The following is a 12,034-nucleotide window of genomic DNA, read 5'->3' on the forward strand; positions in this document are numbered from 1 at the left end:
CTTCTGGGGTGCTTTCTTGCTGTCATATCCTGGAATTTGGCACATTAGTGGTTTTCCACCTTTGGTCTGCATTATTGTAGACTTGGACCACATGTCCTTTCTGTTTTTTAGACTCCAAAGTCTTAATCCTTTCAGTCTGTCCAAGTACCTCCTATTTCTGAGCGCCATGCTAGGTGCCAGAATACAAAAATAAAAATAAAAATAAATAAATAAATAAAACAGACTGGGGTTGGTTCCTTGGGGAGACTGACGTGTAACCAGATCATTCGAATATGGAAAGATACTCACGGTGGCCTGTAACCGGATCATGAGAATATGGAAAGATATTGTGGCTTGAGCGTTTCAAAAGTCCAAGGCAGAAAGGAGAAGGGGAAAAGTTTATTTTTTCTTGGAATCAGTGATCAGTGTCACCTGTTCATTCTGGCTCATTGTGCTAGGCACTTGGAGAGTCCAGCAAGACTTGACTTGCCCTCAAACACACTCTCACAGTTAAGGGTTATCTGGGCCCTAGGGAAGCCCTGGCCTAGAGGTTTCAAGGAAATGATGGCATTTGAGCTGCATCTTGAAGGAATAGCAGATTTCATCAAGCACTCCCAGGAAGTGAGGGCAGAACAGTCATGCTTGGCAGAGGAAACCGCCTGTGTAGAGACATGGCGTGATGTGCTTGGCAGGCAGTGAGAAGGCCGGGTTCCCCGGGGCACAGGGCTCCCAGGCTGGTCTGGATAGAGCATAAGGGAGCTGGCAGAACACAGAAAACCTGGGGGCCAAGCACAGGGGTGAGAAGCAAGCTGTGGGGGAGGCCTGGGCCTCAGCTTGGGTGGGAGATGGGCTCAGGCCTGGAGCCAGAGGCCAGGCCCTGACAGCCTCTCTGGGGACAGTTCCGTCGGACAGCACTGCACCGATCCTCCCTGGAAGGCCATGTGGAAATCCTGGAGAAGCTTCTAACTAGTGGAGCCACTGTGGACTTCCAGGATCGGGTGAGTGAGAGGGCAGGTATTCAGTGGGAGACAGGAGGTGTGTCCAGCACTGACAGACAGAAACCCTCTCCCTGACACCTGTGCCAACCTGAAGCATAAACAGGTTGCTCAGGGGCCAGACTCCACCTCGGTGGCTTATGTGACTTTGAGTTAGCCCCTTCTCCTCCCTAAGCATCCTCTGTGAGTCTGGCTTGGACCAGATGGGCCCTGAGTGTTCTTCTGTTCCACTTGGCCCATTGCCCATGCCCAGGCCTGCTCCCTGTACCTTTCTCCTAGATACGCCTCTGCCCTTCTGGCTGGAGTCCATTCCCCCTAGATGCTTTCTTCCCTGCAGCTCTGTTGTTAGACCCCATCGTTTCCTTCTAGCTGGACTGCACAGCCATGCATTGGGCCTGCCGCGGGGGCCACTTAGAGGTGGTGAAACTTCTGCAAAGCCGAGGAGCAGACACCAATGTGAGGGACAAGGTGAGGCAACAATGCTCAGACGCAACAGATACTGGGGTGGCTATGGGGAGGAAGGCAGGGGTCCGAGGGCAGGAAAGCCCAGGGGGCAGGAAGGTAGTGAGCTAGTCTGGTTTCTGGCTGCAGAGCAGGAAAGCTAAAACAGTGTCCTACTGGGCCTCCCAGCCCACGAATTGGTCCCTGCCATCCACACAGGCCCTTGAGGAACCACCATCTGAGGACAGGAGCAGGAAGAGCAGACAAGAAGGGAGAACAAGAGACTCACTGTCTTGGGGGCTTTAGGACCACTCAAAAGATGCATGATTTGTTCATGTTCTCTGCCATTATCCTTCTATCTACCTATCTATTCATCCATCCGTCTATTCATCCATCCATTCCTCCATTTATTTATCCCCTCATTCATTCATTTATTTATGCACCATCCTTCTATTCATTCATTCTTTCATGTAGAACCTTGAACAAGTGACAGCCTCTGAGCTTCTGTTCCTCATCTGTAAAATGTCTTGCAGAGTTCTTGTGTCGATTAGGTGGGAAAACATATGTAAATGAATTATTTGTTCAACATAAGGCAAATGTCTTGTAAGCTTTTGCTAGGTCCATTACATAGTCATCTCTCAATAAATGACATCTATTATGATTATTAAAAGAAGGGTAGGGCCAGGCATGGTGGCTCACGCCTGTAATCCCAGCACTTTGGGAGGCCAAGGCAGGCAGATCACGAGGTCAGGAGATCGAGACCATCCTGGCTAACACAGTAGAATCCCATCTCTACTAAAAATACAAAAAAAAAAAACAACTAGCCGGGCGTGGTGGCGGGCGCCTGTAGTCCCAGCTACTTGGGAGGCCAAGGCAGGAGAATGGTGTGAACCCAGGAGGTGGAGCTTGCAGTGAGCCAAGATGGCGCCACTGCACTCCAGCCTGGGCAACAGAGCAAGACTCCATCTAAAAAAAAAAAAAAAAGGAGGGTAGAAGAGTGAGCAGCTGGGTGAGAGGAGAATCATAGAAGGATTCCTAGAGGAAGTGGCGTTTAAGTCTTTAGAGTTAGGCCATTGGATAGGATGGTAGGAAATTGTACCATTCTCTGCCCCTCCAGGGCTCAGGCCTTGGCACTAGGACTTGGAAGAGGGATTAAGCTGGAGTTAGGACAGCGCCCCCTCTCCAGGGGTACCATAGTTCAGACCCTGTCAACCAGCAGTTCCTGATTCTTCCCACCCAGCTGCTGAGTACCCCGCTGCACGTGGCAGTCCGGACAGGGCACGTGGAGATCGTGGAGCACTTTCTATCCCTGGGCCTGGACATCAATGCCAGAGACAGAGTGAGTGCTAGCCTGTCCGCTGCTCACCCCACCATGAGTGTGTGGGCAGCCTTCGGGCCCCTACAGGTGATGTCCTTCCTCCTGGGGCCTTCGGGACTTGGCCCTGAGCAGGGTCTCTAGTTCACCTCCCATCACCCTTGCCCCTCCCACTGCCCACAAGGGCCATGCTGAGTGCCACTCTGACTCTAGGAAGGGGATACTGCCCTGCATGATGCTGTGAGGCTCAACCGCTACAAAATCATCAAACTGCTGCTCCTGCATGGGGCTGACATGATGACCAAGAACCTGGTAAGCTCATTCCCCGCTGATTCAGTCATTGGCGTGAGCACTCACACAGTGCAGGGGCAGTGCAGGGGCCGTCCAGGCTGCTGGGGCAGCCCCCGCCTCAGGACATGTATCACTGGCTCTAGTCAGCACCATAGTACATAAAGCTGTCTTCTTCCAGAGCACCATTCCAACTGCCCGCCCCATTCTCTGTGTGTGTCTATGGCCAGAGTGCAAGTGCAGAGAGACAGCAGGAGGGGCAGCAAGAGGACTTCCCAAAGACCCCCAGTTAGGCCAGAGGTGGTCCTCACGTACAGGCCCAAGGAGGCCAGAATCATGAACGGCCAGAGCTGGAAGGGAACGAGCACTGGCTGGCATGACAGTTCCTAGCACTCCATGTCAGTTCCTGTGGTCTTTGAGTTTTCTTAGGATCTAGGCAGGAAGTCCTTGGAAGAGGAAGGTGCCCAGGGAACACCTTGGACTAGGGAACACTTAGTCCAAGTTCTTCTTTGGGGCCCAGAGTATTCACAAAAGGAGGGCACGGGAGAGTCCCTCGGGCTCAAGAAAGGCTAAGGGGATAATGAGAAAAGCAGGAAAATCTGGAGCAGGTATAAATGAGGGTTTTTCACCCTCAGCATGATTGACATGTCAGGCTGGGTGATTGTCGTAGGGGACTGTCCTATGTGTTGTAGGATGTTTAAGCAGCATTCTTGGCCTCTGTCCACTAGATGCCAGTAGTACCCTGTCCCCTAGTGTGACAACGAAAAGTATCTTCACACGTAGCCAGTTGCCCCCATTTGAGAAGCACTGGTGGTGTCGATGAGGGTACCTTCTGTGAAAGCCTTCAGGAGAGTGAACAGATTTTCTCTTGCCCCCGCCCCGCCCCGCCCCGCCACCCCAGGCAGGAAAGACCCCCACGGACCTGGTGCAGCTGTGGCAGACTGATACCCGGCACGCCCTGGAGCATCCTGAGCCGGGGGCTGAGCATAACGGACTGGAGGGGCCTGATGAGAGTGGGCGGGAGACCCCTCAGCCCGTGCCAGCCCAGTGAATTTGTGCCCCAGCACAGCCAGCTACCCAGCCCCTCTCTGTGTGCAGCCAGAGGGTCCTAAGAATGACTCTCAGAGCTAACTGAGGGCCCAGCCTTTTTTCTGCGTGATACAGGAGCACCCACAAACTACCACAATAAAAAAGCTGTTTTTGCTAATTGCGATGTTCATTTCCATTTGTGTCTGAAATCTCTGGGAATGAAGGAAGGCTGGGGGCAAATGTTGGCTTGGGGAGGAGGAAAACTGGGAGCTGGTTGGCCCTCTAAGCCAGCCCCGCAGCTGCTTTACTGTGGTCTCTTTTCCTTTCTTCCCTGCCACGCAACTTTTCCTGCCCCTTCCCATGTCTCTAGGGCCAGGCTTGGCCCTTGCATGGATTGACTTGGTAATACACTCATCCTGGGCCCCCTTCCTGGTGACTGCTGTCCTGTGGGGCTGTCTGTGGCTAGCACAGGCTTGTCACGTGGCTGCCTTGGCAGGAGGAGCCTGGCAAGGGAGCAGGGCAGGGGAGGGACAGCCTGCCACAGGCAGCTTCTTGCCCAGCCTTGCCACGCCTCCCACAGGGCAGGGCCTGCTCAGCCAATCAGCTCCACCAACCTCACAACTGCCCGTGGAAACCTGGCTAGGCTTCTGGCTTTGGGGCTGGGAATTGTGGGAGGAGGGCCCAGATCCTGCTGGAGATACCCTTTAGTATTGGGATCCCAGAAACCAGTCCTACATCTGGCCAGAGGGACACTGGGTTGTGGCATTTCTCCAGCTGCTACCCAGAAGGAAGAGGGCCCCGAGGCCTATAGGCCTTGCTCCTGACCCTGGGGACACCCAGCTCAGGCCTGCCCCAGTGGCCACAAGTCAGGGAGGCCGCAAATTTTTAACTAGACACATTGATCATTAATAGGGGGTTAGAAAGAGTTCAAACTAAGTCTCACTCTGGGACATAGACCAATTGTGCCTCAGGCCTCCTGCAGAGATGCTGGGTCCCCAAGTCTGGTCCTCTGTGAGGCAGGGGCTAAGCAGGAGCTTGTCCAGGAATGTGAGGGGCTGGGCCTCAGGGGAGGGGAAGAAGGTGGACATTGCGGGCATCTACCCCCCTGTGACCACCCCCTTCACTGCCACTGCAGAGGTGGACTATGGGAAACTGGAGGAGAATCTGCACAAACTGGGCACCTTCCCCTTCCGAGGTAAGCGGGGCTGTCCTCTGTGGGAGTTGGGGAGATGTGAGTGGCCCTATTCTCTTTAACCAGAGACCAAGGGAGGGTACACAGGCTCTGTCAAGCTGTCCAGGGATAGTCTGGTACTCCGTGGGTCATTTTATTATTGGAGAGGAACAGGGGAGACTGGTCTGGAGTCAGGAGACAGGCAGGAAGCTCCTTGCTGGCCTGTAAACTTAAGCTAAACCTCACCTGCTTCAGTTTACCGAGCTGTAAACTGTTAAAGTGCCTTTGTAGCTCCCAGAGTGATTCTGGGGTTGGACTGGCAAATGGGTGTGAAAGTCCTTGTCAACCTTGTCACTCAGTGCAGATGTGAGGGCATGTGGCTGGGGTCACGTGGCAGCCCAGCCACAGTCCCAGTTCCCTCTAAAGTTTGTTTGTACGTTGTCTTCTGGACAAAGCCTCCTTGCCAGAATTAGTTCTCCCGGTTGTGGCTCTGCGATCCCGTCTCTCTTTACGCATGGGTCTCCCCCACTCTGAGGTTAGGGACCAGATGATATTTGCGACACTCAACATGTAACAGAGTCCCAGGCACAATAAATGAAGGTAGAAGAAAATGGCAAATCCTGCTTGCCCTGCTCCGCCCATCTCCATTCCGTACCGCACAATCCTCTGAGGTAGTGCTCTCTATAGGACCATCCCACAGATGGGAGTCCGGGCCTCAGAGTAACATGGTCACTGCCCAGGGTCATTCGGCGAACACATAGCTGAGCTGAGATTTGCACCTCGTCTGACTGCATGGCCCACGCTCCGTTTTACTCCCTCACTGACTCTCATTATAAACCCTTTGGAGCTGCTAGGCCACACTATTTCAACAGAGTGTCTGGTCAGCTTTGGGAATGGTGTGGCTCCTATTGAGGCAGTATCATGTAGACCGTGGACTCTGGTTTCAAATCACAGCTCTGGGTGAATGCCTGTAATCCCAACACTATGGGAGGCAGAGGTGGGCGGATCACGAGGTCAGGAGTTTGAGACCAGCCTGGCCAACATAGTGAAACCCCGTCTCTACTAAAAATACAAAAATTAGCTGGGCATGGTGGTGGGCGCCTGTAATCCCAGCTACTTGGGAGGCTGAAGCAGGAGAATCACTTGAACCCGGGAGGCGGAGGTTGCAGTGAGCCAAGATCACACCACTGCACTCCAGCCTGGGTGACAGAGCGAGACTCCATCTAAAAAAAAAAATAATCACAGCTCTGGCACTGACTTAGTGTGGGATGATTGCTGTCCCTATGGGACACATGGGAGTGCTAATGCTCATATTGTGGGATGGTTGAACAAAAAAATCTGAGAGAATGCAACTGCAAGCATGCTATAAATTACAAAGTAATATGCATTGGAAGGTACTGATTCCAACGGTAATAACGATTAAAATGACAGTGTGATTGGCATTGTGGCAAAGCTGCTTTGTGACTGTGACCCTTAGCATGATGGACACGTTGATCATTCATAGCTCAGTACTGAGGGAATGTGCCCCTTCCTTGGGGACAATGAATGCCCTATGGAGGCCCACATTGAGCAGGGACACAACTCTAAGTTTCTGCTGGTGCTTGGCTTGTGGGGCCTGGAGGTTTGGTGAAGTCCTGGTTCTCTTGAAGTGAGACGCATTTTGAGCCTCTAAGTGGAAGACCTTACTTCAGCTTCAAGGTTCAAGGACGCTCTAGTTCAGGGTGGGGAGGGTGGACTTTGCATCTGGTGCTTGCCTGCCACCCAGAGAATCCACAGAGACCCCCAGACTCTTCTCTGGACCCTCCCTTCCGTGCTACCCACCCACTCCTGCAGAGGGCGTGGGGTGCCCAGGAGCACAGGCTTCTGTGGATTTGGCAGGCCGTGGGCCGCACATACCCACTTGTCTGTCTCCCTTGCAACCTATGCTGGCTCTAGCCCCCATCTGATCACTCACCCACACACCAGAGAGCCAGCAGGGTGTGGTAGGAAGGGCCCAGCATCTGGAGTCAGAGGACCTGGGCAAGAATCCTGCCACTTCTGCCAGTTAACAGAGACCTTGGGGAAACCACTTAACCTTTCAAATCCAGTTTCCTCATTTTAGAATAGGAACTGAGCCTTCAGGCTCTTAGCCACAGGGTCAATATAATCCTCCCAAGGCACTGTCACAGAGAACACTGTCAGAGATAGAGGGTCCCTTCCCTGCTTCTGGGGCACAGCCAAAATGCCCAGGAAGGAAGACGCAAACAACTTTCACTCTGACATCTGTATTTCTCTTGCCCTGTCCTGGCCCCTGAGGTAGACTTTGCAGCCCAACACTCAGGCCGAGGAGGGAATATGTCACATTGTAAGGGCCTCCTGCAGCCGTTAAAGGTCCTCTAAAGAGGAGACGGGGTCCAGGCTCAGTGGCTCACTCCTGTAAGCCCAGCACTTTGGGAGGCCAAGGCAGGAGGATCTCCTGAGACCAGGAGTTGGAGACCAGCCTGGCCAACATAATGAGACCCTGTCTCTATTAAAATAAATAAATAGGAGGTGGGAAGCTGCCCTGGATGAATCAGTGAAGAGTTAGAGATTCTTCTGGAAAGCACTCCCTGAAACTCTGTAGCTCTCGTTTTTTTTTTTTGAGACAGAGTCTCGCTCTGTTGTTCAGGCTGGAGTGCAGTGGCACAATTCGGCTCACCGCAACTTCCACCTCCCAGGTTCAAGCGATTCTCCTGCCTCAGCCTCCTGAGTAGCTGGGATTACAGGTGCCTGCCACCACGCCTGGTTAATTTTTGTATTTTTAGTAGAGATGGGGTTTCACCAGGTTGGCCAGCCTGGTCTCGAACTCCTGACCTCACGATCTGCCAGCCTCAGCCTCCCAAAGTGCTGGGATTACAGGCATGAGCCACCGTGCTGGGCCTCTTATTTACTTATTTATTTATTTTTAGGATGGGGTCTCAGTCTGTCACCCAGGCTGGAATGCAGTGGCACAATCTCAGCTCACTGCAACCTCTGCCTCCTGGCACTAAAGCAATCTGCCCACCTCAACCTCCCAAGTAGCTGGGACCAAAGGTGCATACCACCATGCCCGGCTAATTTTTTGTATTTTTAGTAGAGAGGGGATTTTGCCGTGTTGCCCAGGCTGGTCTCAAATTCCTGAGCTCAAGTGATCTGCCTGCCTCTGCCTCCCCAAGTGCTGGGATTACAGGCGTGAGCCACCATGCCCGGCCCTGTGTAGCTCTTTTTAAAAAATCTTTTTAGCATTGCTAATTCGTACTGATATTTGAATAAAGAGTATTCTTTTTTTTCTTCTTCTTTTTTTGTGAAGGAGTCTTGCTCTGTCTCCCAGGCTGGAGTGCAGTGGCATGATCTTGGCTCACTGCAAGCTCTGCCTTCCAGGTTCATGCCATTTTCCTGCCTCAGCCTCCTGAGTAGCTGGGACTACAGGCTCCTGCCACCACACCCGGCTAATTTTTTATTTTATTTTATTTTTTATTTTTAGTAGAGACGGGATTTCACCATGGTAGCCAGGATGGTCTCGATCTCCTGACCTTGTGATCGTCTGCTTCGGCCTCCCAAAGTGCTGGGATTACAGGCATGACCCACCGCACCGGCCAAGAGTATTCTTTTTAAATAAAAGTTATGACCGTAGTCTAGAGGAGGGGGTCATTACAGAAGGGCTCTATGGCCCTGAACTCACACCCATAAACACCCTCAAAGATGGACTTTGAATTGTTATTTCCAAATGAGGTTAGTGGCCAACCACAGGACTAGTGCAGCAGGACTGGGAAGATGAGGTTCTCCATAAAATGCTTGTGTCCTATTCCTTCCATATGTAAAGTCGACCATGCTTTCTTGCAATGATATAATATTTTGTATATATTAAAACCACTACTCTGTTAAAGAAAATATTTTGCTTAAAGCATCACAATTTTTACAACCCCATTTTGGCATTTCTTATTTTTTTTAAAGAGCTAGATGCTTTCGAGGGGAAAAAAAAAATACAGTGGCCCAGGCCTGTCTATACGCTGAGAGGCCTTGGAGATTAATTAGGCTTTTCGTTGTCTGCATCTATGGAAAGCCTTGCCAGCAAGCCCACCTGCTCACGACCTGAACCATGCCTATTTATGGGGGGACAAATTCCGGGTTTGTAGGTGCATCACTAAGGCAAGAGGTAGCAGCCACCGTCCGGAATCTAGACCCAATGAAGTCTCCTGTCCTGTCCACTCTGCCTTCTCAGCCCACTGCTTGCCTCCCCGCCCTCAGCCCATTGTGACTTCATGTTAGTTATTCCAGAATGAGCTTCTTCCTGGGTTCTTTTCCCTCTGAACTCTGCCCTATAGTGAGGTGAGGGGCTCAAATGAGGATGGAATATGCCAGGCTGGCAGCAGACATGGGCCCTGGATAGAGGGTTCTCTGGTCTCAGATGGCTAGGAATGGATATCAGCCCAGTCAAGGGGGTCCTTCTGCCATGGCCAGCCTGACCCAGCATCCTTTGCCCCCGGGGGCCACCAGATCAGGAGAGAGAGAAACCAAAGACTAGAAGATACAAAGGCCTAAGTTGTAGAATGGGTTCCAAGCAGAAGGCAGAAGGACAGAATCGGAGAAGCGGCCCTTTCACTGAGCCTGGGGACAGCTGTCAGGGTAGGAGACAGGACCCAGGCCTCAGGCAATGCATGCCAGGCTAGACATGAGGGATGCTGCAGCCTCTCCCCACCCCACTGTCCCCACCCTACCCCCAACTGCCTTCCTCACAATGGGGTCCATTGTTGAGGTGGTAGGGGGCACCTAGGGAGGGTGCAGCAGGGGGCCTGCCTGTCAGACATCCTTGGGGAGCCTGCCCTTTCAAGCATGAACCATACCACCAGAGATCACCCAGCGTGCTCTTAGCTCTGCCTGCCTGGTGTAGGGTCCTGGAGACCTTCTTGGAGCTCATCCAGCAGCCATCATGCAAGGTGGTGCTGGGGACTGCCCTTTTGCTAGGAGGTGGAGGTCTCATGCTGTGGGTTCAGAAAAAGAGGAGAAGAAAGGCAACCTCTGAGTGTCCACCAGACAAGGACAAGTCACCAGAATCCCATAAAGCAAAGAATGAAAGCTGGATCAAATCTCACTTTAGCCGCCTTTCCGAAGAGAAGCTGGCCCGCAACAACAATGCCAGCACCAATGGCAATGCTACCCAGACTGAGAGTGGGAGTGGAGAGGCCAGCACCACAATTCACATGGAGACCTTCACCACGAGGCACGGAGAAGTGGGCTCCGCTCTGCACCGGGAATCCTTCACCAGCAGGCAGAAGGCACCCGGGCCGCCAGTGATCCAAGAGATCCACCAGGAGTCTGGAAAAGCCCCATCCACTGATGAGGCCACGTGGGCCGCTGTGGCTGCCTGCACCAAGGAGATTGACACCCAGGGGCGGCACCTGGCTCACTCCATGCTGCAGCGGGCCACAGCTTACCAGCACTCAGGTCACCTGGAGTCCAAGGACATCAACCAGGAGGAGCTGAGGGCCCTTGAGGAAGTGGAGATGAAGCTGCAAAAGAATTTCCTCACCCAGCGGGAAAACACCATAGCTGGTGCCAACCACACACACGCTTTCTATGGCCACAGTCACCACAGTCACCACGGCCACCCAAGCCACCAGAGCCACAGTCTGCCCAACCGCAGACACTAGATCTATGACTGCTTGGAAGCCATCTAACCATGGATGGAGACACCCCTGCCCCCAGCAAGGCTGGCTCACACACACGTCTGTTTTCTCTCCTATGGGGCCATCTATGCAGCCCAGGGTGAGATGCTGCGTCCACATCCCTACTTTCTTAGGCTCCCCACAGGGATCATGGGCCCTTTCAACTCCATGAGTGGGGTCTGCCACAGAAGATGGCCCCTGTTGGAGGGAGAGCTGGGAGGACACAGCGCAGGTGAGACAGACCCTGAGGCCCCTGAAGACCCACCAAGCGAAGACAGATGGGAGCAGGCAAGAGCCCCACACTGATGTCATTGCCTGGAACGGAGCCAATAAAGCTTTGCGTGCCTTCACTCTGACTCCAGGGGCTCTGTGGGCAGCCTAAGGTCTGGCAGGGACAGAGGGAGGTGGCTCCTTCTCCAGCAGTCCTCTGAGTGTGGGCCCCGGCCTGGGGCCTTTTCACTGGGCCTGATTTAAAGCTCCATGAAACGGCTACCCTGGTCTCAGGTTCTGGAAAAGGGGCACCTCCAGACGCCCCAACACCACCAACCTGATGTTGCCAGGGGATGGGGGAGCAGCCAGATATTGGGCTTGGAGGAGAAACAGGCTTTCAGAGGAGGCTAACTAAGCCAGATGGGAATGAGGGCCCCTGTCCTCTTGGTGCTATCTTTGTTCTCAAGTCATGTGGCATCCTACAAGGCAGTTCTCTCCCAGGCCCCACCTGCCTGCTGGGGCCCCTTGGGATCCACGTTAGTACCTCCCCACCACCTAGGTCTACAGCTACTGAGTGGGCACAACACTGTCTTCTTGTTTGTTTGTTTTTAATTTAATTTAATTTAAAGTTCCAGGATACATGGGCAGGACGTTCAGGTTTGTTACATAGGTAAACATGTGCCATGGTGGTTTGCTGCACCTATCAACATGTCACCTAAGGTATTAAGCCCTGCGTGCATTAGCTATTTATCCTGATCATCTTGGTTTTCTTTTCTTTTTTCTTTTCCCTTTTTTTCTTGTTATATATATATATTTATTTTGAGACAGAGTTTCACTCCTGCCGCCTAGGCTAGAGTGCAGTGGCGTGATCACGGCTCACTGCAACCTTTGCCTCCTGGGTTCAAACGATCCTCCCACCTCAGCTTCCCAAGTAGCTGGGACC

General features: G+C 52.7%; 3 protein-coding genes across 6 annotated transcripts in view; all 3 read left to right on the top strand.

Annotated features, from left to right (window-relative positions):
• ANKRD2 (ankyrin repeat domain 2 (stretch responsive muscle)) overlaps nt 1–4,225 on the top strand; it is an 11,748-nt gene extending 7,523 nt beyond the window's left edge. Inside the window, exons 5-9 of one of the 2 annotated variants that reach the window (XM_012000462.1) lie at nt 879–977; nt 1,344–1,442; nt 2,656–2,754; nt 2,944–3,042; nt 3,920–4,225. In XM_012000462.1, coding sequence (XP_011855852.1) covers nt 879–977; nt 1,344–1,442; nt 2,656–2,754; nt 2,944–3,042; nt 3,920–4,069 — 546 coding nt within the window. In that variant the 3' untranslated portion in view covers nt 4,070–4,225. The remainder of the gene's footprint in view (nt 1–878; nt 978–1,343; nt 1,443–2,655; nt 2,755–2,943; nt 3,043–3,919) is intronic. The other variant, XM_012000470.1, reaches the window with a different exon arrangement.
• Nucleotides 4,226–4,672: 447 nt separating this feature from the next.
• HOGA1 (4-hydroxy-2-oxoglutarate aldolase 1) overlaps nt 4,673–12,034 on the top strand; it is a 34,666-nt gene continuing 27,304 nt past the window's right edge. For all 3 annotated transcript variants that reach the window (XM_012000507.1, XM_012000516.1, XM_012000498.1), the window contains exon 1: nt 4,673–5,242. In XM_012000507.1, coding sequence (XP_011855897.1) covers nt 5,032–5,242 — 211 coding nt within the window. In that variant the 5' untranslated portion in view covers nt 4,673–5,031. The remainder of the gene's footprint in view (nt 5,243–12,034) is intronic.
• On the top strand, nt 9,544–11,231 carry LOC105554166 (chromosome unknown open reading frame, human C10orf62). Its single transcript, XM_012000484.1, has one exon. The coding sequence runs from the start codon at nt 10,195–10,197 to the stop codon at nt 10,864–10,866; it is 672 nt and encodes a 223-aa protein (XP_011855874.1). The 5' UTR covers nt 9,544–10,194; the 3' UTR covers nt 10,867–11,231.

Source organism: Mandrillus leucophaeus, unplaced genomic scaffold (genome assembly GCF_000951045.1).
Source record: "Mandrillus leucophaeus isolate KB7577 unplaced genomic scaffold, Mleu.le_1.0 Scaffold117, whole genome shotgun sequence".
Classification (NCBI taxonomy): Eukaryota; Metazoa; Chordata; class Mammalia; order Primates; family Cercopithecidae; genus Mandrillus; species Mandrillus leucophaeus.

Coding starts and splice junctions, on each gene's coding strand:
- LOC105554166 (XM_012000484.1), top strand. CDS start 10,195: ATGCTGTGGGTTCAGAAAAAGAGGAGAAGAAAGGCAACCTCTGAGTGT.